Here is a 27,496-nt window from a genome sequence, read left to right as displayed (position 1 = left end):
CTCTGTCCCTCCCCCACTTGTCTTCCTCTCAAAATAAATAAACATTTTCAAAATATATAAAATAAAAATTAGAGGGAATTTTTTTTAAGTTTATTTATTTATTTTGGGTGACAGAGCGTGAGTAGGGAAGGGGCAGAAAAATCAGGCTCCAAGCAGGCGCCACACTATCGGCATGGAGCCCAACTCCAGCTCGAACTCCCAAACCATGAGATCATGACCTGAGCCGAAATCAAGAGTCAGTGGTTCAATCGACTGAGCCACCCAGGTGCTCCTTTAGAGGGAATTTTTAAGGGATAAAAAACAATTTTTTTTTAATCTATCCTGGGTAATTTTAAGTTTATTCCATGTGGGTATTTCAGCATTCTTAGTTAGAAGACACTGCTACCCGGTAGCATGTGCCAAGCATGTGCGAATACATCTATCAAAGAAAACCAGAAAAGGAAACCAGCAAAATGTCGCTGGTTTTGGAAGGATAGCATATTACTGGCCCTATATTTGGTTGGACTAACAGTACATCTTCTAATCCTCGATAGCTCTTGGGAAGCCTGATTAAATTCTAAAACAGTTAACTAAATGAATCTGTTAACAGGAGAGAGAAAGTGAAAGGCAAGAAAATGGAAACAAATTCTGGGTAGTGAATTTCTCTCCTAAATGAGAATTCCAATGTTTAAATGAAATACATGAGAAGCTAAAGTGTTGTTATAATTTCTAAGTCATTTTATATTTTAAGAAGCCAACCAGACAGAAGACATTTAAAAAAATTTTTATATCATTTCTAACAAAGGACCATGCAATCATCTAACTAAAGGACACTTACAAGAGTATTCTGATGAATGGTTCACCAACAGTTGTTATTATAAAAGAGTTTTCCCCAAAAAAGGATTAAGGAAATGGCAGAGAGTATGTTCATGGATGGGTTGGTTCAGGATTCTCCCTGGAAAATGGGAACATCAAGCTACAAACTACAGCATAGCAATCAGACAATGTATTCAAAGGAAATACAACCCATTTTTAATTTTAACAGAGTTGTAAAATTTCAAAAGCAGAACAGCCTATACTATTAATTCAACATAATTAGAAGAATTTTAAAGAAAGTTCACACTAACCAATTGACACTTAAGTAGAGAGAGTACTTTAAAGAATGGTGCAAATTACTTTCACTTCCTTTTTGGGAGGATATAGACATAGAAATTGATATATCCTTTTCTTCCAAGATAACAATATTAAAATATTCCCTTCCTGGCTACTGAGGGGGAAAAGTGAGATATCTTAAAATCCCTAAGGAAAATAGTACGAAATCTTTTAAACTCTTTTTAACCATAGGACAAAAACAAATACTGGATCAAATATAGCAAGAAATGATCATGTATAAAAGTTCAAATATGGTCTAAGCCTGATGGTCACACACTCAAATCAACCAGTACCAAACAATCAACTTAAATGTATGAATCAAGCCAGGCTTAAGTAAGGAGCAGTGGGACTTGTTAGCAAATACATACTCCACCTAAACACATTAAAATTTAAATGGAAAAAAAAAAAAAAAAAAAACTGCTGTAGAATCAAGAATGCCAATTTATAATGTCTTTTTTTTAAACACTTCAGTAAGAAAAAAAAAAATTTCCCCAACATACGTGCTTCTAATCATAGTGCAAATGAGCCGGTAAATAAAATAATGAAAGTAAATCAAAAAAAATGTTAAAAGAAACAAGCTCCTCAGCTAGGATTCCTAAGGGTATATAACAAGCACAAAGTAATTACAAATAGAGAATTATATAGTGTTAAGCAAAAACACAACAAGCTGGCGTCATTTTAGAGAAGAGTCGGCAAAAGAACAACAAATTTAAAAAAGAAACAGTTACACCCAAAGCAGTTTTCCAAGCTGTCAACATGCCAACTCAATATAAAAGTGAAAGTAAGGGTGCCTGGGTGGCTCAGTCGGTTGAGTGTCCAAATTCGGCTCACGTCATAATCTCACTGTTCCGTGAGTTCCAACCCTGCATCGGGTTTGCAGCTGTCAGCACAGAGCCCCTTTGGATCCTCTGTCCCCCCTTCTCTCTGCCCCTCCCCAGCTCATGCTGTCTCTCAAAAATAAATGAATATTTAAAAGAAGTCAAAGTAGACAGGAACCCACAATTTATTATGATGATCTTTAAAATTAATATTAGTTACTCAAATACTTTTCATTTTTTACTAGTTATCATGACTTTGAAATAAATAAGAGCTCTTAACTTATACTGAAACCTTATGTTAGTTATCAAAAATATTATCACAGGGGTGCCTGAGTCAGTTGAGCATCCAACTTTGGCTCAGGTCATGATCTCAGGTTCGAGCCCCGCGTCAGGCTCTGTGCTGACAGCTCAGAGCCTGGAGCCTGCTTCAGATTCTGTGTCTCCCTCTCTCTCTGCCCCTTCCCCACTCATGCTCTGCCTCTCTCTGTCTCCGAAATAAATAAATATTAAAAACAAAAATTAAAAAAAATATATTATCACATTAAACAGCACTATAATTCCTTAAATTCTTCCTCGTGTAACTTAACGTGTACTCAACAGATCCAGACAAACATAAATATAGACATACCAATATTCAGTTTCCTCAACAAAGCATTTAATTAAATTTGTATCAAATATATAAAATAAAATTTTCATATGTATAAACATGTTACCTCCTGGACATCTTCTGGGTTTCTTCGAGAAACAACCTAAAACAAAACATACACAGAAATATCTCATCATTACCAAAATTTAAGATTTCAAATTTGTATAACTACTTTCAACAGTATTTGTATAAATAATTCAATTTGTTTAAAAGAAAAGAAATGCCATATTTTATCACTTAGCTATATATATCTTATATATATCACTTATATCACTCAGCTATATAATAACTTCACCATCCGAAACACGCTACAAAATTAAGAAAAAGGCAGCTAACAAAAAATCCACACACTAAAGTTCATGCATTACATTCGTAAGAGAATGCCCTGGCTTCACTCTTACTTGACATAATTCTAACAAGCTAGTCTATCCCCCTTCTGAGCCTACATATAAGGTAAAAGCAAAAAAACCAGCGGTACCCACACAAAGCATATAAGAGACGGCTCTGTATTACTTGTTATAACTGTATGTGAATCTACAATTAGCTCCATAAATAATTTCAATTTAAAAAAAAGCAGCCACAATGGCCACACACCAATATCTGTGAGAAGTAATCACTGACCATATAACGATGAAGAAAAAAACAAAAGTAACTTATAAAACATTATAATCCTATCAGGGTTCTCAGGGACAAATAATCCTATCAATATTCCCTGAGCGAAGAGAAAGAGGGAGGATTCTTTCATATTTTTCTAATTATAAAAGCCAAAAAGTCTAACACCATTTAGAAAGATTTCCTCACTGGGGCACCTGAGTGGCTCAGTCAGTCAGGTGTCTGACTTCGGCTCAGGTCATGATCTCACAGCTTGTTGAGTTCGAGCCCCGTGTAGGGCTCTGTGCTGACAGCTCAGAGCCTGGAGCCTGCTTCGGATTCTGTGTCTCCCTCTCTCTCTGCCCCACCAGAGCTTGTGCTCTGTCTCTCTCTGTCTCTCAAAAATGAATTAACATTAAAAAAAAAAAATGAATTAACATTAATAAATAGATAGATAGGTAGATAAATTTAAAAAAAGATTTCCTCACAAAACTTAAAAAAAGAAGGCTGGGTGTTTAAATCATCAAATAGCATTTTAGGGGCGCCTGGGTGGCGCAGTTGGTTAAGCGTCCGACTTCAGCCAGGTCACGATCTCGTGGTCCGTGAGTTCGAGCTTCGCGTCAGGCTCTGGGCTGATGGCTCAGAGCCTGGAGCCTGTTTCCGATTCTGTGTCTCCCTCTCTCTCTGACCCTCCCCCGTTCATGTTCTGTCTCTCTCTGTCCCAAAAATAAATAAACGTTGAAAAAAAAAAAAAAAAACAAAAAACAAAAAACAAATAGCATTTTAGTGGGAAAAACTGACATTTGATACATAATACCATCTAGGCAAATGTAAAATTCACGTACTTGATGCTACAATATGCATCTTGCAAAGATAAGAAGAAACATCAAACACATTAAAACAGTTGCCTATGGATGAGAGAAAGAAAAAAGTCTTTGATGACTGGTCACAATACCACGAACTGAAGATGATGATCAACTCAACACTACTCCTGAGGTCCAAAACAAAAAATATATATATATACTATTTAAAATCAGCCAGGGTGGCTCAGTTACCACCTGGGTGGCTCAGTCAGTTAAGTATCTGACTCTTGATTTCGGCTCAGGTCATGATCTCACACTTTGTGAGATCTAGCCCCGCAACCAGCTCTGCACTGACAGATTCTCTCTTTCCCTCTCTCTCTGGCCCTCCCCGGCTCATAGTCTCCAAATAAATAAACCAACTTTAAAAAAACAAAAAAAAAAAAAAGGAAAACAAGGGGTGCCTGGGTGGCTCAGCTGGTTGAGCGGCCAACTTTGGCTCAGGTCATGATCTCACGGTCTGTGAGTTTGAGCCCCGCATCAGGCTATGTGTTGGCAGCTCAGAGCCTGGAGCCTGCTTTGGATTCTGTGTCTCCCTCTCTCTCTGCTCCTCCCCTGCTTGTGCTCTATCTCTCTCTGTCTCTCAAAAATAAATAAATGTTAAAAAAAAATTTTTTTTTTAAAGGAAAATGAACAAACTGAGCCTTCAGACCCCTACTTTTATAAATAAAAATAAAATATATAAAAATATAAATAAAAATAAATAAATGTGAAAAAAAAATTTTTTTAAAAGGAAAATGAACAAACAGCCTTCAGACCCCTACTTTTAATGCTGTATTAGCAATTATCTCAACAAGTAGTATCAACTCTAAAAAATACTGTAAATTCTCTCTGATATAGGTTGCTAACTAGCATTTAGTAACTTTTTTCTGGGTGAATTTCAGTATTTTGTCATAAATTTCAGCCAATAAATTCCACAGAAGATGGAATTTAAAGTGGTGATTCCTTCTGTTTAAAGTTCATAAATTTCCACTGCAAGCGTTACCTATCATGGGTAAGATGCTAGACATATATCTTGAAAAGCCTCTTGTTACAGAGAATTCTATCCCCAAGTCATCTTCAAAATTATGACCCTAAAGCAGCGCTTCACAAACCGTGCTGTACGGAATATCAATATTCTTTAAAATCGGTGCTCTTAAAGGAAGAGCTTAATGACAATTTCAGTTTACCTTTATTTAAAAAAGAAATGTTTTTTACAGCAGAATTTCTAAAGGCCTTTAATATATTATTATGCCTAGTAAATCTCCAAAAGGAAAATAAAACAGTATTTCCCCAGGTCATCTATCCACTCCACTTTTTATTTTTATCATGTTATTTGTTGTTATTTTATTTACTTAGTGCAACATCCACTAAATTTCGAATACATTTGGGAAATGCCGCTGTAATATCTGTAGTCTATCTGCCCCTGTTAATGCCAACAGCAAATTCTGAACTTAGGAAAACAAATAAGGGCTTACAGTGAAGGTAACTGTCTCCTACTGTGCTAAGAAATTAAATCCTTTACTTCATTTAATCATCCCAACAACCCTGCCTGGCAGGACAAGATGACCAAGCCCAAGAGCATCACTAATACTAAACATATTAATCAGTTACAGGCAGGACTGGATCTCAGAGCCATGATTCCAAACAAAGTAGTCCTTCCAGGACATAACCAAATCAGCCCTCCTAAAGATTAAAATTCCAAGTTTGCAAGTAATATTCCTGATGCCTATTAGGTAAATCCATTTTGTCTTTTACAGAGAAATGTAAGTCAACCAACAGCAGCCGAAGAAGTGCTTTGGCAGAAGAGAAGGCGCTAAGAAAGGGGTTTGAATACAGGCTCTAGTGCTAGCCACTAACTGCTTTTTTACCAGTTGGGTAATAAACCAAAGAAAAAGCAACCTTAAAACGAGCCCTCTTGCCTATCTTTAAAACAAAGACCTGAGGGGCGCCTGGGTGGCTCAGTCGGTTAAGCGTCCGACTTCAGCTCGGGTCACGATCTCGCGGTCCGGGAGTTCGAGCCCCGCGTCAGGCTCTGGGCTGATGGCTCAGAGCCTGGAGCCTGCTTCTGATTCTGTGTCTCCCTCTCTCTCTGCCCCTCCCCCATTCATGCTGTCTCTCTCTGTCCCCAAAATAAATAAACATTAAAAAAAAAAAAAAAAAAAAAAAAAAAAACAAAGACCTGAAGTTAGGGCTTGGCCTAGCTCAGGACCATAATAATCAACAGATCATACAGTAATTAGGTCCTCTGTATCCATTTCACAGTGTTAATTTATTTTACATAAATAATAAGTTATTTCATACAAATATAAAATATAAATATATAAATTTTATAAAAATATAAATATGTATTTATATAAATATAAAATATAAAAATAATTTATTTTATATAAATTATTTTATATAAAATTTATTTTATCTTACTTTTGAATAAGTATTACCAAGTTTCCTTAAAAGTCAAGTCTAAAATACTCATTTATCTAATTACCATCAAAATTATGATTTGAAATCACTCTCTTAACTCAGACCTACACAAAAGAATTGTCTTCTTCATGAGATTGATAGTTCCTAGAAAACAAAGCTACAAAAATTATTCGAACATATTATATGGCCTACAAAAAAATGATCACAAAATAAGTCCCTTTAGAACCAAGTAGGAATGAGTCAAATATAAATTTTAAGAAGCTACTTTTATAAGCAACTTATTACAGTCAAATCTGATGGCTGTTCAGCTACTAGTTTGGTAATAGCAGCGCTAAGAAGACAAAGGGTTTACAAAAGTAACATTCTTTTTAAAACTTAGTGTCAAGATACAAATAATCAAACATGGAAAAAAAAGAGAGAGAGAGAGAGAGAGGGACATGCCCACTCTCCATTTCTCAAAGATATGACTCTCCAAATGTAGGATGGGAATAATTGGATATACAAAAATGTAAGGTTACACTATAGTGAACATTTCCCATCGTGCCCATTAGGTAAACCAAATGGCACATTCATCAATGTAATGCACGCAATCCTGACTTTCAGACATTTGAGTTTCACAAAATCCATACTTTCATATAAATATACTGACACCTTTAAACTGCATTTCATACACACACACCTTTAAACTGCATTTCATACACACACACACACACACACACACACACACACACACACACCCTGGCAAGAAGAGGAGATACCTCAAAGTGCCCAACTCACGCAGTCCTCTTACCAAACTCAACCTTCCCTCCCACCCCGTCACCTGCATCTCAGTTCCTCTCTCCCTCTTTTCCCTGCAGAGCTGCAGGTGTCACTGGTTGGCAAGAATATTTGGGTTGGTTAATCACCTGCCAACCAGGTAGTCTGGACCCAAGAGACAGCACCTGCACAAACCATAATTAGACACTTTACAACACTGTTTAGTTCTCTGGAATGAAAGAACTCCCATATAAGATAGAGACATCAATGGGAAAAAATTTAGGCATTCCACTTTCTAACAAGTTTTTACAAAAGTAATACGTTGAAAGGAATTATTGCTTTCTACATCATTAAAATCCCAAAATCTAAAGAGAGAATAAAGAAACTACAACAGCAAGTTACTTTTGGATACTCAATAAATGTTAAAGTTGTTTTTCTCACTTGAAATTTTACCATTATAGCACCACTCTAAGGTAAACTATTTTCCAAAGTTCAAGGAAAATCAAAACGCTTACTGTTAAAGTTTGCAGTTTAACATAAAATCTTAATGTGAACTCAAATGCCCAAGCATATAAGTTGTCAATAAACAAAATGAAAACAGAATTTTAAAACCTGCTTACTAAAGTTTTTGGTATGTGAGATGGTTTCCTATTAAACAATATTAAGAGTCAAAAACAAAGGTAGAATGAAACATTACTCTAGGAAAAAACTGAACAACTTAAGAGCCATGAGTTTTCAAAATGTCTAATCATAAATACATTTTTCAATAAATTAATCTTCCCCCACCCCCATGACTACTCCATTTACTGAAAATATTTCCAGAGTAAGCCCACACCAATTATTTCTTCAAGAAACTTTCAGGGAGCTACTGATCTAACAACTGGTAATGAGTGGTAATTCTCACCACTTTAACACTAGACATTTGTAATAATGTAAACAGTTAATTAAGGGTTTAAAATTTAGTAGGCTTGTATTTCCTTATAGTGGCTTCAGTTATTACTTGCAATGTTTATGAATATGCATTACTTTCAAAATAAAAAGCTAACAAAACCAAAAATTAAATCTGCCTCCCATATACAAAAACTCCACAGTGACTATCATAATTAAAAGACTGAATGCTTTCCAAGATCAGGAACAAGGGAAGGATGTCCACTCTCATCACTCCTATTCGACCTAGTACTACAAGTCCTCGCAAGAATAAGACAAGAAAAAGAAATAAAGGACATACAGACTAGAAGGAAAAAATAGAACTGCCCCTTTTGCCAAACATGTATTGTCTATGTAGGAAAAGATGAAAACTCTACCAAAAACTCCTAAACTAATAAGTAACTTTGAAAAGGTCATAGATATAAGGTCAACACAAAAATGAACTCAAATGTCTTTATACCAGCAATGAAAAAATGAAAACCAAATTTTTATTTTTTTCTCCAACCACATTTTATTTTTTTATATTAAATATAATTTATTGTCAAATTGGTTTCCATACAACACCCAGTGCTCATCCCAACAGGTACCCTCCTCAATGCCAATCACCCACTTTCTCCTCTCCCCCACTCCCCATCAACCCTCAGTTTGTTCTCAGTACTTAAGAGTCTCTTATGAAAACCAAATTTTTAATACTACTTATGATAGCTACAAAAAGATGAAATACTGGGGAATATATTTAACAATAATGTCCAGAATCTGTATACGGTCAACATAAAATGTTGAAAGAAATCAAAGAACATCTAAATTAATGGCATGACATACTGTGTTCATTTGCAAATTTACAGATTCAACAGAGTAAAGATTCAATTCTCCCAAAAACTGACCCATAGATTTAATGGAATTCTAATAAAAATCCCATTAGGATTTCCTATAGATATAGACAACCTGATCTAAAATTGATATAGAAAAGCAAAGGAACTAGAATAGTCAAAACTATTTTGAAAAAGAATAAAGTTGGAGGAATTCTACTCCCTAATTTTAAGACTTACTATAAAGATAAACCTACCATAATCAAGACAGTGTGGTATAGAACGAAATAGAGAATCCAGAAACAGATCCACATATATAATGCTGACATTTTTGACAGAGATGCAATTTAAAAAAAGAAAAAAAAGAAAAAAGGCTAGTCTCTTAAACACTGTTTTGTTGCAATTGAACATACGTGTGCAAAAAATGAACCTCTGCCTAAACCTCACACCTTATACAAAAATAAACTCAAAATGAATCATAGAGCTAAATGCAAAATGCAAAACAATTTTCTAGAATGAAACACTGGGGAAAAAATTGTGACCTGGGGGTATTAAAGAATGTTTAGATCAAACACTAAAAGCACACTTCATACGAGAAAAAAAAAATTATAAACGAGAATTTACCAAAATTAAAACTTTTGGCTTTGTGAAAGACACTGTTAAGAGTGAAAAGATACACTACACACTGGGAGAAAATATTTGTAATCACATAGCTGACAACAAACTTACATCCAGAACAACTAAAGAATCTCAAAATTCATCAGTTAGAAAACAAACAACCCAATGAAAAAATGGGAAAAGACAGCCTCAAAAGGTTAAATACTGGCCGATTCTATTTATACAACACCCTCAGAAAGACAGAAGTAGAGAGGTAGAGAGCACATCAGTGGTCACCAAAGGGCTAAGAGGTGGGGAGACAAGTGTGAAAAAGAGATAGCATGAGGGAGTGTTTGGGGATGTGGAACTGTTCTGTTTCCTGATGATGGTGGTGGATATTTGAATCTATATGTGTAAAGATACACAGAAGTATATAACAAGTCAATTTTACTGTATATCAGTTTAAAAAGGAACACTTAGAAAAACAATGCCTCTTTCCAGGCCTCTCTCAAGTTCCTGCAGTATCTCCCAGCTAGGCAGCAAGAACACAAAGTTAAAAAGGCAGCCCACCCTCAGGGGAGGAAGCAAACAAGTACAATATGACAAAGGCTTTCATGGAGGAACGTATAACACACATGGGGTTCTACACCTAAGAAAGGCTTCCTGGAGAGCACAGGGCAAGAGCTGACACTTCAGGTGAGCAGGGATGCCAACACAAAAGAGAACTTTCCAGACGGAGGAAACAGCATCTAACAGAGAGGTGGGGGGGGCCGGGGGGGGGGGGTGCGGGCGCGGAAATGTACTACCATACTTGGGAAACTGCAAATAATTCCTTTCCCTAGCACAAGCAGGCCATATACAAGAATATGGTCAGGAATTGAAAGCAGGTTCCTTCCAAGCAATACAACTAGTGTTTCAATTTGATGCCTTAGAAATGGCAATTTTCAGACTCAAATCAAGCTAAGTGCTTCTTCCCTTCATTCCCTACTCCCTTTTTTGTTCACATTATCACAGTTACTGTATTTTCCATGTACCCATCAGTTTTGCCAAACTACAGTAAGGCCCCGTGGGGACACATAGGTCTCCCCATACATACACCCACAGAATCTAATGAAATGTTTTATAACATAGGTAGTCAACAGCACAGCACTGGGATAAAAGCACTGTGACTCAGGCCAGTGTACTAGGCTCAAATCTAGACTCCACCCCTGGCTAGCCATGTGACCCTGGGCAAGTTACTTAACCTCTCTGGGCCCCAATTTCCTCACTGATAACGTGAGAATAATAATAGCATCTACTCATTGGGCTGCTGTGGAAAATGTCCCAATTTATATAAAACGCTTAGAACAGTGCTCGACTCAAAGTAAGCATCATGTGTTTGCTCTTAATACTCAACAAATGTTAGCAACATAAAATGAGGACTTACATATTCTCAGTCTGAAAACAAACCTAAATTGCTTTAAGTATGCACAAGACTTGCACACTGAAAATTAGAAAATGTCGCTTAAAGAGCTACATAAATGGAAGGTACATGGATCAGAAGATTCAATATTGCCAAGATATCAATATCGCTAAGATATCTTCTTCTGTAGAAGCTGATCTACATTCTCAAAGTACGCCAATCAAAATCTGGCGTAGGCATGTTTATAGAATTTGCCAAACTGATTCTAAACTTTATACAGAAATGCAAACAATCTAGAACAGCCAAGACAAATTTGAGAAAGAGAACCTACTTTCAAGACTTAGTTTAAACGGGGCGCCTGGGTGGCGCAGTCGGTTAAGCGTCCGACTTCAGCCAGGTCACGATCTCGCGGTCCGTGAGTTCGAGCCCCGCGTCGGGCTCTGGGCTGATGGCTCAGAGCCTGGAGCCTGTTTCCGATTCTGTGTCTCCCTCTCTCTCTGCCCCTCCCCCGTTCATGCTCTGTCTCTCTCTGTCCCAAAAATAAATAAAACGTTGAAAAAAAAAATTAAAAAAAAAAAAAAGACTTAGTTTAAAGCCACAGTAAACAAGGTTGTATGCCATCAAGAAAAAAGAAAGCATACGTCTAAACAAAGACTTATATACAAATGGTCGTGATAACTATACTCATAACAGCCAAAAACTGGAAACAACCCAACTCAACAGGAGAATGGATTCACTGTAGTATAACCATACAATGGAGTATCGGTCAGCAATAAAAAAGAGTAAAAACAACAACAGAGATGAATCTCAAGTACTCATGCTAAGTTACGAAGTCAAACCAAAAAACAAAGTGCATACTGTATGATTCCATTTATATCAAATTCTAGAAAATACAACCTGATCTACAGTGACAGAAAAATGACCAGTGGTTCCCTAGGGACAGGGGGTGGAGAGGGGGGAACCAAATGCAAAGAGGCCTGGGGGAACTTGTGCAGAGATGACCATGGCAGTGGTGACACAACTATATACATTTGTCCAAACTCATCAAATTGTACGAATAAAACTGGTGAATCTGATTGCACATAAATTGTGCTTCAATTCAAAATATAGACATAAGGCAACAACGCGTTTTAAAAATAAAAGTATAGTAGGATGCCTAGGTGGCTCAGTTAAGCGTCCGGCTCTTGATTTTGGCTCAAGTCAGGATCTCATGGTTGCGAGATCAAGTCCTGGGCCAGTTCCATGCTGAACATGGAGCCCACTTGGGATTCTCTTTTTCCCTCCCTTTCTGCTCTTCCCCATGCAGGCATGCACTCTCTCTCTCTCAAAATAAATAAACAAAAACAATAATTTTTAAAAATTAAAATGAAAGCATACCTTTTGCTTTCCATACTTGCAGAAAGAATACAGGCAAGAATTTGCCATTCATTTAATGCGGTTGAGAAATCTGCATCACAGTATGAGTTTTGTTAACATAGCATGGTGAAACAACCAAAAACACTGGTAATGGTTCTTGTAGATCTGTGTCTTCTTTAAGTAAAGAACCAAGGAAATCTCTAAAACAACTTTCCAATTCTTAATAGAAATATTTATTCTAGATAAAAATTGATAAACAACACAGAACTTATCTAGGAAATCTGTTAGCCAGCGTGTGACTGGCCATAAGGTTAGTCAAGCCTGCTAGGTTCCAGAGAAATGCAAAACTAAGCACGAAGGAGTCTTAAAAAGATGAGAGAGCTCTTATGCTACCTAAAACTTAACAATGGTACTTACTTCCCATGATTCTAATTCTACTTCTACATAAAGAACGCTATAAGGATCAAGAATATAGGGACTGCTTCCTAAAGCTAGAAGAAAATCAATAGTAGGAAACACAGAAGACATCCCTAATGTTTAGCTCATGAAGTTGTCTCAGGGGAGCACTACTTACTTGGTTAATTCTCCTGAGGAAAGATGTTTTTCTCCTTAAGTCTCACAAAATAATAAATATTTTACTTGTTCTATAATACTACACATACTTTTTCTAAAAAGTATATCTCCATGATGACTCTCAAGCCTTAAAATGAAAAAAGCAAAACAGAAGCCAAAAATGAGGAAATAGCCATTTACAAGGAGAAAAAAACACAGTGTAAGCAATTTCCAGTTCAAATAACCATGGCAATATGTAGCATGCATATCATAGAGATTTGGTTAGTTCTAAGGAAATGTGCTACTTCATGTTCTAATTTATGTTGTCATACATTAGCTGTTGGTCATAAAAATTAGTTCACAGCTTAAGAAAAGATACTTAAGATGTAAATGAGGTTAACCTTTCCTTCTGAGAAGTAAGACTACAAGTAATAGTCATACCCAGTGTTTCCTATTCCAGTTCCACACACATACACAGCTTCAGGGCTTTATGGGCTCTATCCCTCCCATTCACCCCTCTGCCTACCACGCCCTCTGCTTTTCTCTCACCTGTCTGGATTCTTCCCATCCTTCACCACCTATCTTAATTCTTCTCCTTCTCCCTTGAGCCAGAGCAATCTCTCTCTATCTTCTGAAATCCCACAGTTCTTTTCTGCAGTCTCTTAAAGCATTTAACATTCTCTCTTGTACTACTTTAAGTCCAGTTTACTCTCTTCTATGAATATCCTTGAAAGGAAGGGACATGCTTTATTCAGTCTTGTATTCCTCATAGCACTTAGTGCCTCAAACCAAACATGTATTGATTGGATGTGCTGCCTAGAATGCCGAGGAAAACATTCCACCGATTTCTTTTCAACACTGTGTGCCATACACTGCCTCAGGTGATGTAAAAGGAAACAAATACCAGTGACGGAGACCTACTGTCGATCTACTAAGAGACACTGACATGTAAACAGGTTAATACAATATGATTGAGGTACATGTTATCATAAGGGATGAGTAGGGTGCTGTGAAGGGACCACTATGTATGTTAAAGATTGTTCTAATTCCATAAACTACGTTAGGAAAGTAGATTTTGAAGGGCCCAATTACCAGAAACGTTTCAGAAGTGGTAATTCTAAGGGTCCCTTAATTTTAGTCTTAAAAAATTTCTTAACCTGGGGCGCCTGGGTGGCGCAGTCGATTAAGCGTCCGACTTCAGCCAGGTCACGATCTCGCGGTCCGTGAGTTCGAGCCCCGCGTCAGGCTCTGGGCTGATGGCTCAGAGCCTGGAGCCTGTTTCCGATTCTGTGTCTCCCTCTCTCTCTGCCCCTCCCCCGTTCATGCTCTGTCTCTCTCTGTCCCAAAAATAAATAAACGTTGAAAAAACTTAAAAAAAAAAAAATACAAAAAAAAATACAAAAAATTTCTTAACCTGAAACTAACACTCCGCCAATATAACAACCTTACTTGCATAACTGGAAGTAACAAATTTCCTTCTATCTTCAGTATAACCCTCTGAGATAACCAGGCCTGGTCTTATCTTTAAACAAATTTGCTCCTCCCATCTTCTCACATTTGTCTGAATTGTGCACCATTTCCATAAACCACGTACCACTCTCATGAGCCAAACTCTGTTTATCTAAATATACCTAACCTTTACAGTTCTCAAATCCTACTTCCTGTGCTAACACAGAGGACTATGCCATCCTCCAAATGTATATTTAGCATTACTACTATCTGTACCTCTCTTTTCTAACAATTAATGATAATAATAAAGTTAATTCTTAACTTTTTATATAACTTGGACTTAAGCAGAACTAGACTGAAATCCCAAATGTGCACCTCTCTTATGATGTGAAATTGGTCAAGTTGTGAAACTTCCTTGAACCTCAGTTTCCTCATCATTAAAATTAGAATTCCATTGGGTAATATGTTCAAAATGCCTAATATACACACATATTCATACCTACATACATACATTACATACATTCGGACTTATTTTTGTTACTCTTCTTTTCCAAGCAGGGAGATGCAAACTCTCTTTAAAACCCACCGCAAAAGCAATGATGAACAAAGTGGGTACTAAAAATTGCTTAGCTGATGTAAAGAAGCCTCACAACTTTTAAATATGCCCTCAAAACAACTCACACAAGACAGACACACACACACACACACACACACACACACACACACACACACACGCACACCGGTAAAATTTCCCGTATGTCACCTACTGAACACCATGAAAAACTCAGATGCAAAATGACACAACCAGATACAGAGGTCCTAGGCTGGTAACCCTAACACCGACATCCTTCTCAAGAATCTGTCTGCCTCAGTACAAACCTGACACTGTATAAAAGGTCAAGAGAAGAAATATATTTTATTATGTAAGTTAATTTTTCAATCTACACTATCCCTGGGAAGCAAGCAAAACCACTTCTGCAGATTTCAGCCTCAGAAGAGAAAGTCCTAATGGGATAGGGTCTGAGTCATCCATTTAAAACCATCAACGCCTGCCCCACCCTGGAACGAGGGCACTACCGCGACCTTCTACAGCACAGTCTCGAGCATCCAACACTCAGCACCCACCCCAGCCTTCCTGAAGTCCCCACCTCCGACGCGGGTCCAGGCACTAGGAGCACCCAGTCCCACCCCAGGCTCTGACCCACGGTCAGGTACCCCCACACCAGGGCACATACCCTGGTCCCTCACGCCCCAACTCAGGATTCTACCCGCGCCTGACACCGGCACTCACCCGGGCGGTGACCTTATACACCGTGTAGCCCCTTGGATGTCGCTGGGGCTCGGTGACAGTGTAGAAACGGGCCAGGTCGGCACCCCGCTCCCGGGGAGAGGTCATCCTCCCGCCGCCTCTGCCGCCGCCGCCGGCCGGGGACCATCAGGACAACCCGGCGCCGCCGCGGTCCGGGATCCCCAAACAGCCGCGAAGCGGCGAGGGGGCGGCGGCTCCACGGCTGCCCTCCGCCGCTCGGCTTGTGCTTCCGGCTCGGCAGAGAAGCTTCCGGGTCAGGCCTTTTCCAGTGTCCTGGGGGAGGGGAAACTCCGCGCAGGACGCTGGCCCCTGTCCCGGCCGGGGCCTGGCATCAGGGATCAGGTGGTCGCACTACCTCTCTTGTCACCGTGGATACCTGAGACTTCTCCAACGAAGTCTCTGTGCGCTAGCTCTTGACACCTTCTAGATTTTTCTGAGCGCTGTTAGAGCCACGACACACAGGTGAGATCCCGGTCCTCCACACCCTCGGCCAACCTGTGTACAAACTTATATGGAGTCGTAAAGGGACGGAGAGATAGTCCAGCCTAGCGTCTTCTTTCCTTCCCTACTCACGGCCGATCATTTTGCATACCCACAACAACATTTGAACTGTCACAGACATAACTGCTCCTTTTTTCTAAGACAAATCCCGTCCACCCGTGCACCTGTCTTTCAACGTCCACAGCGGCCCGCAACCCTATGTCTATCTTAAAATTCATCCCCTCGGATGCTAAAACCTGGAACCTGCGTCTAACTGGGAAAAAAAAAAAAAAAAAAATCACACGACCTCTAAAAGCTACTATGAAGATAGAGTTTCCAATTCAATTGGTTGCTATCCAGTGCTTGGCAATTCTTTACCTTGCCTTGATCAGGATTTTCTTATTCCCCATAACATTCATTCCAGGTCTTTGCCATTCACCTCAACCCTCTGTTCCTCCTAGTCTTGCCCATCTACCGTTTGTCCCTGCCTTTCTTTCAGAAGAAGGGGGAGGAGTCCTCAGTACCAACCCCTTCATCTTGTCACATTTCTGTTCTGGTATGAGACATGGACACATCCCTTCCTCATTATTTACTTATTTATTTTTATGTTTATTTTTGAGAGAGAGAGAGAGAGACAGAGTGCAAGCAGGGGAGGAGCAGAGAGAGAGGGAGACGCAGAATCTGAAGCAGGCTCCCCGCTTTGAGCAGTCAGCACAGAGCCCGCGGGGCTCAAACTCATGGGCTGTGAGATCATGACCTGAGCTGAGGTTGGAGGCTTAACTGACTGAGCCACCCAGGCACCCCTCCCTTCCTTTACTTTTAAAGACTAATCACTCTACCTGTGTGTTGAAACCCATCCCCTTCGGCAGACCTAAAGACATTGTTCGTTCCATCAGTGACATCTCAACTCTGCTTTCTATACCTTTAATCTTTTTCTCACCACTGGCTCCTACATATGCCTAAATCTATCTATCATTCATTTATTAAACCTGAATTCCCCTACTTTGTGCCAGACATCATGCTGATAGGCACTGGAGTTACAAAGAGAGTCCCTGCTGTCAAGTACCATCTAGTGGGAAAAAACAGAGAATAATTAAAACATATTGTTCTAAGTACCATGACAGATGTATATGTGGAGTGCTGTAGAGCACACCAAACTCAGAGTAAAGGGTTTTCCGTTACAGGGGAAACTATGAATCTTGAAAGACTGAGAGGAATTGGCCAGGCTGAGATGAGAAAAAAGGACATCATCACAGTTGCCTCTTTTCCTCCTTTTTCCTTCCCTCTATTGTAAAAATTGCCTAAGTTGTTTTTTAAGTAATCTGCATCAGTATTCACACATCCCACATTTATACATTCAGGGATATCACACGTTCATTACCATATTCACTTCAATCGGCCTTCACTACTCTACTCCTACTAAGAAACGGCTTTGAAAAAAAACTAATGACCACATTTGCCCAATATTTTCAGAGTTTGAACATTTCTGACCATTTCCACCTTTTCAAAACTCCTCTGTGTCCTTAGTATATGAGTCAGCATTCTCTTTGCTTTTTCTTTTACACTCTGAGTCATTCACTCCTTTTCAGCCTCTTTTGCTGATTTTTCCTTTTAAGGAGGTTCAGTGTTGGAGTACCTGGGTGGCTCAGTCAGTTGAGCATCCAACTCTTGATTTCAGCTCAGGTTATGATCCCAGGGCCGTGGGATCGAGCCCTGCCTCCAGCTCCAAGCTGAGTGTGGAGCCTGCTTGGGATTTACAAATAGCAACTTAACATGAATCATTGCCATAAATATAAAACCTAAAACTATAAAAGTTCTAGAAGGAAACACAGGAAAGAATCTTTGTAACTTTGGATTAGGCAAATGATTCTTAGGAAACAAAAAGTGAATTACAAGAGAAAAAAACTAATAAATTGGACTTCACCAAAATTAAAAATTTCTTCATTGTGAAAGATATCATTAAAGAACAAGCCACAGATTGGGAAAAATACTTACAAAACATGTATCTGATAAAGGATTTGTATCCAAAATATATAAAGAGCTTCTATAATTCAGTAGTAAAAAAGAACCAATTCAACTGTTTTAATACGCAAAAGATCTAAATATCCATTTCACCAAAAATGATATAATGAGGGCAAATAAGCACATGTACTACCTTATTCATCTTTAAGGAAATTGCTTTTATTTTTTTTAATATGAAATTTATTGTCAAATTGGTTTCCATACAACACCCAGTGCTCATCCCAACAGATGCCTTCCTCAATGCCATCACCCACTTACCCCTCCTTCCCACTCCCCATCAATCCTCAGTTTATTCTCAGTTTTTAAGAGTCTCTTATGGTTTGCCTCCTTCCCTCTCTAACTTTTTTTTTCCCCTTCCCCTCCCCCATGGTCTTCTGTTAAGTTTCTCAGGATCCACATAAGAGTGAAAACGTAAGGTATCTGTCTTTCTTTGTATGACTTATTTCACTTAGCATAACACTCTCCAGTTCCATCCACGTTGCTACAAAAGGCCAGATTTCATTCTTTCTCATTGCCAAGTAGTATTGCATTGTATATATAAACCACAATTTCTTTATCCATCAGTTGGTGAACGTTTAGGCTCTTTCCATAATTTGGCTATTGTTGAAAGTGCTGCTATAAACATTGGAGTACAAGTGCCCCTATGCATCAGCACTCCTGTATCCTTTGGGTAAATTCTTAGCAGTGCTATTGCTGGGTCATAGGGTAGGTCTATTTTTTAATTTTTTGAGGAACCTCCACACCGTTTTCCAGAGTGGCTGCACCAGTTTGCACTCCCACCAACAGTGCAAGAAGGTTCCTGTTTCTCCACATCCTCTCCGGCATCTATAGTCTCCTGATTTGTTCATTTTAGCCATTCTGACTGGCGTGAGGTGATATCTCAGTGTGGTTTTGATTTGTAAGGAAATTGCTTTTAAAAGCATGATGAGGGAAAATGGTGGAGTAAGGAACTCCAAAAGTCCACTATTCCATATAAGCAATGAAAAAAGCTGGCAAAAATTGTCCATATAAACCCTTTCAGAGCTCTGAAAACCAAACAAGATTACAGCAACCCAGGGAGCATTTATTCAAGAAAAACAGCTAAATCTCTAGGAACAGAAAGCTTTCTAACATTTTTTAAAGTACTTATTTATTTAAGTAATCTCTGCACCCAACATGGGACTTGAACTCACGACCCTAAGGTCAATAGTCTCATGCTCTTCTGACCAAGCCAGCCAGGTGCCCCACACTTTCTAACATTTTAACTTACCCTAGTTCCATCCCCTACTTTTCAACTCAGGGTATCCCGTTAAATAATGGTCTACTTTCCTGGTACCAGTACAAAGGGAGCAAAAGACATCTGATTCTCACAGAATAGTAATTATTTCTTTTGACCTATCTAGTGGTTCCCTGGAGAATGGCCTCAAAAGGCTTGTCTTTATCTCAGCTAACTTGTCCCAGTGCTAAAGCCGCTATCTAAGGGACATTTGTTTTGTTGTTGTTGTTGTTGTTGTTGTTGTTGTTGTTTTTCAGGGGATATTTGTGAAAACAAACAATAATAGACTGCCCAAGAAGCTTGAGAGGAAAGACAGGAGAATAAGGTTTGGGGAATAGGGCCTTGAAAAGCTCCAGAGAGTCTAGAAAATCACGCACGTAACCAGGACTGTACATATGCTCAGGAAAGACCTAAGAAAGCCCTAAGTTTTCATATCTGCCTGGCTTTGCAAAAGCAAAAAAAGAAGGTTAAGACAGTTGTAAATTACCTGAGTATTGAGGGTATACCCCAACCTACAAACATACAACATACTGCAAAGACTGGGAGATTTTTAAATTTTTTAAATATTTTATTTTTTTTATTTCCAGGCATTTAAGAAAATCTCTGTTTAATCATTAGCTGACCAGTAAGCTAATAGAACAGAGACTTCAGTGGCCACACACAACAAATAATAGATTTTATAAAATTAGTTCAGAAAACTAGTCCCATGTCAGGCTTTGTGCCAATGGAGACTGGAGCCTGCTTCGGATTCTGTGTCTCCCTCCCTCTCTACCCCTCCCCCGTTCATGCTCTGTCTCTCTCTCTCTCTCTCTCTCTCTCTCACAAATAAATAAACATTAAAAAAAATTTTTTTTTAATTAGTTCAGAAAAGTTACTAAACAAATAATAACAAACAATAACAATGAACTCAGGAGAGGGAAGAGAATCTGATTTCCAGAGGTGAAACATTATAATATTCAAAATGTCCAATTTTCAACAAAAAATTATAAGGCAGCCTAAAAAACAAGAAAGGATGGCCCACACACAGGAGAAAAAAAGCAATCAATAAAAATTAAAACCATGTCTATGAGGAAGCCCAAATGTCCTTTACTAGACAAAGACTTAAATCAGTTATTTTAAATGTGTTCAAATTACTAGAGAAAACTGTCAAACTGACTAAAGCCAAAACCAAAACTGGCTCAAGAAGAAACAGAAAATCTGAAAAGACCTATAATAAGTAATGATATTGAATCAGTAATCAAAAAACTTCAATGAAGAAAAAACCCAGGATCAAATGGCTTCACTGGTAAATCCTACCAATTGTTTAAAAAAGAATTAAAACAAATTTTTCTTTTCTTTTTTCTTTTTTTTTTTTTTAATTTTTAACATTTATTTATTTTTGAGACAGAGAGAGACAGAGCATGAACGGAGGAGGGTCAGAGAGAGGGAGACACAGAATCTGAAACAGGCTCCAGGCTCCGAGCTGTCAGCACAGAGCCCGACGCGGGGCTCGAACTCACGGACTGCGAGATCATGACCTGAGCCCAAGTCGGCCGCTCAACCGACTGAGCCACCCAGGCACCCCAAAACAAATTTTTCTTCTTAAACGCTTTCAAAAAAATAGAAGATGGGTGAACACTTACTAACTCATTTTTTGAGGTCAGTATTATCTGGATACCAAAGCCAAAGACATCACAAAAAAAGGAAAATTGCAGACCAATATCCCTTATGAATATATACAAACATCTTCAACTAAATGTTAGCAAATCAAATGCCACAGCATATTAAAAATATTAAATACTAATGACCAAATGGCATAAATCCCAAAAATACAAGGTAAGTTTAACATATGAAAATAAATCAATGTGATAGACCATAATAATGGAAATAAAGCAGAAAAATACATGATTATTTCATTAGATGCAGAAAAAGAATTTGACAAAATCCTTTTCATGATAAAAGCACACCCTTTCATGATAAAAGCACAAAACAAACTAGAAGTAGAAGGTAAACTCCTCAACCCAACAAAGGACATTGATGGAAAATTCATAGCTAACATCATAATGGTGAAAGACTGAAAGCTTTTCTCCCTAAGATCAGAAACAAAACAAAGATGTATACTCTTTACACACCTATTCAACACTGTACTGGAATTTCTAGCCAGGGCAATTAGACAAGACAAACTAAAAGAATCCAGATTGTAAAGACAGAAGTAAAACTCTTATTTGCAAGTGATATGATCTCATATTTGGAAAATTCTAAAGGATACACAAAAAACAAAAAAACTTATTAGAGATAATAAAGTTAAGCAAAATTGCAGGATATAAGATCATTACACAAAAATCAATTTTATTTCTGTACACTAGCAATAAACAATCTGAAAATGAGATTAAGAAAATAATTCTATCATCAAAAATAAAACATTTGGGAATAAAGTTAACCAAGGAAATGCAAGGCCTGTATACTGAAAGCTCTAAAACATTGCTGAGAGAAATTTAAGAAGACCTAAATAAATACAAAGTCATCTCATGTTCATGGACTGGAATATTGTTAAGATGGAAATATTCCCCAAATTGATCTATAGATTCAATGTAATCCCTACTGCAATTTCAACTGCTCTTTTTCCAGAAATGGACAAGCTGATCCTAAAATTCATGTGAAATGCAAAAGCCTTTGAATAGGCAAAACAATCTTAAAAAAAAAAAAAAAAAAAAGTTGAAGGACTCACATGTCCTGATTTCAAAACTTACTACAAAGCTATAGTTATCAAGGCAATGTGATAGTGGCATAAAGATAAACATATAAATAAATGGCATAGAGTTGAGAACTCAGAAATACACTCATACATTATAGTCCAATAATTGTCAACAAGGATGGAGGTGGATGGTGTGGGGACCGATAGTCTTTTCAACAAATGGTGTTGGAAAAACTGGACATCCACATCAAAAAGAATCTGGACTCCTACCTAACGCCATATACTAAAATTGTACCAAAGACTTAAATGTAAGAACTAAAACTATGAAACTCTTAGAAGGAAACAGGTGTATACCTCTAACCTTGAATTAGGAAATGGTTTCTTAGCTATGACACAAAAAGCACTAGCAACCAAACTAAAAATAAAGTTATTTCATCAAAATTAAATGTTTCATACATCAAAGGGCTCTATGAAGAAAGTGAAAGGGAACCTACAGAATGGGAGAAAATATATGTATCTGCAAGGGTCTAGTATCCAGATTAACTCAACAATGAAGAACAAATAACCCTATTTAAAAGTAAGCAAAGGAGGGGCGCCTGGGTGGCTCAGTCAGTTAAGCAGCCGACTTCGGCTCAGGTCATGATCTCGCGGTCCGTGAGTTCCAGCCCCGGGTCGGGCTCTGTGCTGACAGCTCAGAGCCTGGAGCCTGTTTCGGATTCTGTGTCTCCCTCTCTCTGACAGTCCCCCGTTCATGCTCTGTCTCTCTCTGTCTCAAAAATAAATAAAGGCTAAACAAAAAACAAAAAAAAAATTAAAAAAAAAAATAAGCAAAGGATCTGAATATACATTTCTCCAAATTAGATATACAAATGACCAATAAGCACATGAAATGATGCATCATTGGTCATCAGGGAATGCATATCAAAACCACAATCTGATAAGACGTCATACCCGCTAGGATGGTGATATGGGCTGAATTGTGTCCCCCAAAAATCCATATGTTGAAGTTCTAACCTCTGTTACCTCAGAATGCAATTGTATTTGGAGGAAGGTCCTTTAAAGTGGCATTTAAGGTAAAATGAGATGGTTTGGGTGGGTCCTAATCTAATATGACTCATGTTTTCATAAGAGAAGATTAAGACACATACACAGGAAAGACCATGTGAAGACGCAGAGAGAAGATGGCCATTTACAAAACAAGGAGAGAGACCTTCAGAAGAAACTAGCCCTGCCAACACTTTGATATACTTCCAGCCTCCAGAATTGTAATAAAATACATTGTCCAAGCCTGTGGACAGTCTGTGGTAGTTTGTTACATTAGCCTTAGCAAACTAATACAGAGGGCTATTTTTAAAAATAGACAATAACAAGTTGGTACTGAAGATGTGGAGTAATTTGACCCTCATACATTGCTCATGGGAATTTTAAATGATGCAGCTCATGTGGAAAAAATTTTTACAATTTCTTAAAAACTAAACACAGAGTTACCATATGATCCAGCAATTCCACTCCTAACTATGCCCAAGAGAACTGAAAAATATGTCCACAAAAAACCTGCACGTGAATGTTATTAGCAGTATTATATACAACAGGCAAAAAGTAGGAATAACCCCAAAAAAGACATTCACTTGGCCGACACATGAAAAAATGCTCCACGTCACTCATTATCAGGGAAATACAAATCAAAACCACAATGAGATACCACTTTACACCTGTCAGAATGGCTAAATTAACAACTCAGGCAACAACAGATGTTGGCGAGGATGCGGAGAAACAGGATCTCTTTTGCATTGTTGGTGGGAATGCAAGCTGGTGCAGCCACTCTGGAAAACAGTATGGAGGTTCCTCAAAAAACTAAAAATAGAACTACCCTACGACCCAGCAATTGCACTACTAGGTATTTATCCAAGGGACACAGGTATGCCATTTCGAAGGGGCACATGCACCCCAATGTTTATAGCTGCACTATCAACAACCGCCAAAGTATGGAAAGAGCCCAAATGTCCATTGATGGATGGATGAATAGATAAAGAAGATGTGGTACATATACATATATACATATATATGTATTACTTGGCAATCATAAAGAATGAAATCTTGCCATTTGTAACTACGTGCATGGAACTAGAGGGTATTATGCTAAGTGAAATTAGTCAGAGAAAGACAAATATCATTTGACTTCACTCATATGAAGACTTTAAAACACAGAACAGATGAACATAAGGGAAGGGAAGCAAAAATAATAAAAACAGGGAGGGGGACAAAACATAAGAGACCCTGAAATATGGAGAACAAATAGAGGGTTACTGGAGGGGTTGTGGGAGGGGGAATGGGCTAAATGGGTAAGGGGCATTAAGGAATCTACGCCTGAAATCATTGTTGCACTATATGCTAACTAATTTGGATGTAAATTAAAAAAATAAAATTAAAAAAAATTTTAAAAAGTAGGAATAACCCAAGTATCCATAAACTGATGAAAAGACAAACAAAATATGGTTTATCCAATACAATGAAGTACTATTCAGCCATAAAAAGGAGTAAAGTACTAATACATACTACAACATCGATGAACGTTGAAAAAATTACGCTATGTGAAAGAAGCCAGACAGAAAAGTCTAACTAGTACATAATTTAATTTATATAAAGTGTCCAGATTGAAAAATCTGTGAACACAGAAAGGAGATTAGTGGTTGACAAGGGATGGAGGGAGAAAGGGAATGAGGAAATTGGGAGGTATGGGGTTTCTTTTAAGGATAATGGAAAGTTCTGGAATTAGTGGTGATGATTACACAAGCTTGCAAATATTCTACAAACCACTGAGTTATATACTTTATGTGGTTAAAATGGTGACTTTTATGTTATGTGAATTTTACCTTAATTTAAAAAAAAACTACATTGAGGTATCACCTTACGACCAAAACAATGGCTAACATTTAAAAAAAAATTTTTAAATCTTTATTCACTTTTAAGAGACAGAGAGAGAACATGAGGGGCGGGGGGCAGAGAGAGGGGGGACACAGAATCCAAAGCAGGCTCCAGGCTGTCAGCACAGAGCCCGATGCAGAGCTCTAACCCACGAACCGTGAGATCATGACCTGAGCCAAAGTTGAAAGCTCAACCGACTGAGCCACCCAGGCGCCCCATCAATGGCTAACATTTTAAAGACTGTTGCTACCCAATGTTGACAGGGACAGGAGCAACTGAAACTTTCATAGGTTGCCAGTGGGAATTCAAAATGACTCAGCCACATTGGAAAACAATTTGGCAGTTTCTTATAAAGTTAAACATACACTTACTATATATCCCAGCAATCTCACTCATAGGTATTTTACCCAAGAGAAATAATATATATATATATATATTACCCAAGAGAAATAATATATATTATATATATATATATATATATATATATATATATATCTCCATATGAAGACCTACATGTGAATATTGATAGCAGCTCTGTTCATAATAGCCCCCAAATGGAAACAACTCAAATGTCCACCTAACAGATTGTGGTCCCAGAATGACTAAAGGTAAAAATACTGATAATAATAGCAATTTCATTCCTGGAGATATACACAAGAAAAGTGAGTGAGTATATCCATTTAAAAAGACACACACAGGAAAGTTTACAGCATTATTATTCAGAAGGTCTGAAAATTTGCCACAACCCAAGTGTCAATTATCAGTAAAATGGATAAGTTAAATGTGGTATAAATCACGCAATGGAATTTACACAGCAATTAAAAAGGAAGAATTACTGGTACATGTATCAACAAGGATGAATGTACACACATAACGTTGAGCAAAAGAAGCCAGACCTAAGAGTGTATACGCTATGATCCCATTCACAGAAAATTCAAGAAACTAAAACAATTTTATGGTGATAGAAATCAGAATAGTGGTTATCCACAGAGGATGGAGAGGGGGCAGGCGGTGAAAAGTACAATGGGCATCGCCTGAGAAGCACCTGAGAGATGTCTGGGACACTGGAAAGTTCATGCTCCGGTTAGCAGTTACATAAGTGCACACACATGAAAATTTATCAAGCTGAACATTTAAGATTTATGTACTTATGTGCCCAATTAGTAAGTTTTTTAAATTTTCAAAGAAAATAAAAACTACCCCGGTCTACCTACCTGCCTCCAATTCATCCATAGTCCCATTAAAATTATCCTATGAGATTTTTCAAAATATTATAATAGCTCAAAGATTCCCTTAAATCTTTTTTTTTTGACATCCATGACCCCAGATTTCCCAAGCTTAAGGTAACTGTTTATGAACTAAAAATTCATTAAAGAAAGTTAATACCTACCTTACACTTTGATGTTAGCCTTCACCAAAGGATCCTTCCAGCTAAATGTCCAGTGGCACAGGCAGAGTCAAAACACTTGGTAAAGTCACCACCAAACAGCCACTGACTTACTCATTATTTAGACAAACAAAAGACGAAGTCCCTCTCTTCAAGTAGACATTAAACAACCACAGAGTGTTTTTGCTCTTTCTTACGTGCAGCTTTCTCATGCTCTCCTCTGACGCTCCATTGCTCAGTCTCTTCGTTCTCCCCGGTGTCCAAGGAACCCCTGCTGAGGGCTGCTCTTACTCCTTAATATCTTCCCAGAAAGATAACCCTAGGAGCCCTAAAACAGACCAAACCAGGCAGCAAGATAATTTGTCAGAGGTGAGCTCTATTCCATAACATCCACAAGTCTCTGCACTATAGGGACTCACAAATCTGCAAAGCCCCATTCAGGATTGAGAGATGGGAAGAACAAAAGCATTTGGGATAGAGAGGAGAAAAAGGCTAATCTAAATTTCATATTCTGACTACCAAACTCCTAGAATTGTACCTCTGGTTTAAAAGCCTGGACATTGAGAGTTCTTAATTTAATCAGCCCACACAGGTTAGGAAAGAAATAGATTCTAGCAAGGGGTGAGTGCTGTAATGTTTTCATCAAAGACGACTGCAGAACATACACTCATACATACATTCCATCAGCTTTCCAGATTAACTTACTATTATAAGACCACTATTTAAATCTTCCTTGTTTCAAATTAAATCTTTAGTTTGCCACCACCGTAGCAGGCTAAGATGTAATCTTAGGTTGGAAAAATGAGAAACCATGTGAAAAAAAAAAAAAAAAAAAAAAAGAAAGGAAACATTCCACAACCATAAAGAATTAGGAAATCACTGTACCAGACTACAGGATTCTGCAGGGGAAAGAACTATGTCACCATGACAACCTGGGATATTTTTATTGAGAGAGTTGATAGGTTCTACAGAAACATTTTTCATAATTTGGAGGCTGAAAGTAATATATAAGAACATGTGTGGGAGTTGAGAGACATTTCAAATTTGGATTTTCATCTTTTTTTTCAGCTTTTCCTTGCAATCTACATGTTGCCAAATCTTGTTTTTTAAGGGCAAAGGGATAAAAGTAATTTTTATATCCCATGTT

The 27,496-nt window shown here is 37.9% G+C and overlaps 1 protein-coding gene across 10 annotated transcripts in view; it reads right to left on the bottom strand.

Annotated features, from left to right (window-relative positions):
- Window positions 1-16,539, bottom strand: part of RPS6KC1 (ribosomal protein S6 kinase C1) — a 225,490-nt gene extending 208,951 nt beyond the window's left edge. For 5 of the 10 annotated variants that reach the window (XM_045452515.1, XM_045452511.1, XM_045452518.1 and 2 more), the window contains exons 1-2: window positions 15,589-15,859; window positions 2,663-2,698 (exon numbers count right to left, since the gene is read on the bottom strand). In XM_045452515.1, coding sequence (XP_045308471.1) covers window positions 2,663-2,698; window positions 15,589-15,693 — 141 coding nt within the window. In that variant the 5' untranslated portion in view covers window positions 15,694-15,859. Of the gene's footprint in view, window positions 1-817; window positions 935-2,662; window positions 2,699-15,588 lie in introns of all 10 variants that reach the window. The other 5 variants (XM_045452514.1, XM_045452513.1, XM_045452521.1 and 2 more) reach the window with 4 other exon arrangements.
- Window positions 16,540-27,496: the final 10,957 nt, after the last annotated feature.

This window comes from Leopardus geoffroyi, chromosome C3 (assembly GCF_018350155.1).
Source record: "Leopardus geoffroyi isolate Oge1 chromosome C3, O.geoffroyi_Oge1_pat1.0, whole genome shotgun sequence".
NCBI classification, from domain to species: Eukaryota; Metazoa; Chordata; class Mammalia; order Carnivora; family Felidae; genus Leopardus; species Leopardus geoffroyi.
Note: the sequence above shows the minus strand (reverse complement) of the source record. Positions and strands in the feature narration are given on the sequence as shown.